The 641-nt window shown below is 48.0% G+C and overlaps 1 protein-coding gene across 1 annotated transcript in view; it reads right to left on the bottom strand.

Moving 5' to 3' along the window:
• The window catches only part of TM6SF2 (transmembrane 6 superfamily member 2), a gene marked incomplete at its 5' end in the record, with an annotated part of 19,893 nt that overhangs the window by 3,831 nt on the left and 15,421 nt on the right, over positions 1-641 (bottom strand). Inside the window, 1 exon segment of the mRNA XM_014587309.1 lies at positions 241-360. Coding sequence (XP_014442795.1) covers positions 241-360 — 120 coding nt within the window.

Genomic DNA, 641 nt, shown 5'->3' with positions numbered 1-641 from the left:
GACCTGGGCGACCAGGGTTTGAGTCCTAAATCTTGTGGCTTGCTTTCTCTCTTTTTCTGTTTCTCATTCTCTATCTCTGTTTCTCTCTGGTCAAATTTAAAAAGAAATGAATGAATTAAAAAAATAAAATAAGTAATTATTAAAAAAAAAAAAAAGAACCAAAAAACCAGTGGATGGGTAGACAGAAAATGCCTCTCTGATCCACCTGCCCACCCATCACCCACCTGTCTCCCGCCTTACCTGGCCAATGGCTCCAGCGAACACCAAGGCCCAGTCAGGCAGCCAGGAGCAACCAGGGAAGACGAGGGCGTAGATGGCCAGGCCGTAGAAGGGCAGGACATAGAACATACACATCAGCATCTAGGAGGGGGAGACACAGCCTGTAAGGTGAACGGAGTTGGCGGCCAACCCGTGGCGCAGTGGTTAAGGCGCTGAACTCCCACATGGTTGATGGCGGTTCGAGTCCCAGACCTCATGGTTTCCTTTCTTACTTTCCCTTTCTTCATCTCTTTTGCTATGTCCCTCTCTGGTTAACTTAAAATAAGTAAATAGAGACCAGCAGTTGGCATAATGGCTATGTCACTGGACTCCCATGTAGCTGACTGCGGTTCGAGTCCCGGACCCGGTGGCTTAAAACTCAC

Source organism: Tupaia chinensis, unplaced genomic scaffold (genome assembly GCF_000334495.1).
Source record: "Tupaia chinensis unplaced genomic scaffold, TupChi_1.0 Scaffold000201_1, whole genome shotgun sequence".
NCBI classification, from domain to species: domain Eukaryota; kingdom Metazoa; phylum Chordata; class Mammalia; order Scandentia; family Tupaiidae; genus Tupaia; species Tupaia belangeri.
The sequence above is the reverse complement of the archived record's forward strand: the minus strand, read 5'-3'. Positions and strand labels throughout refer to the sequence as shown.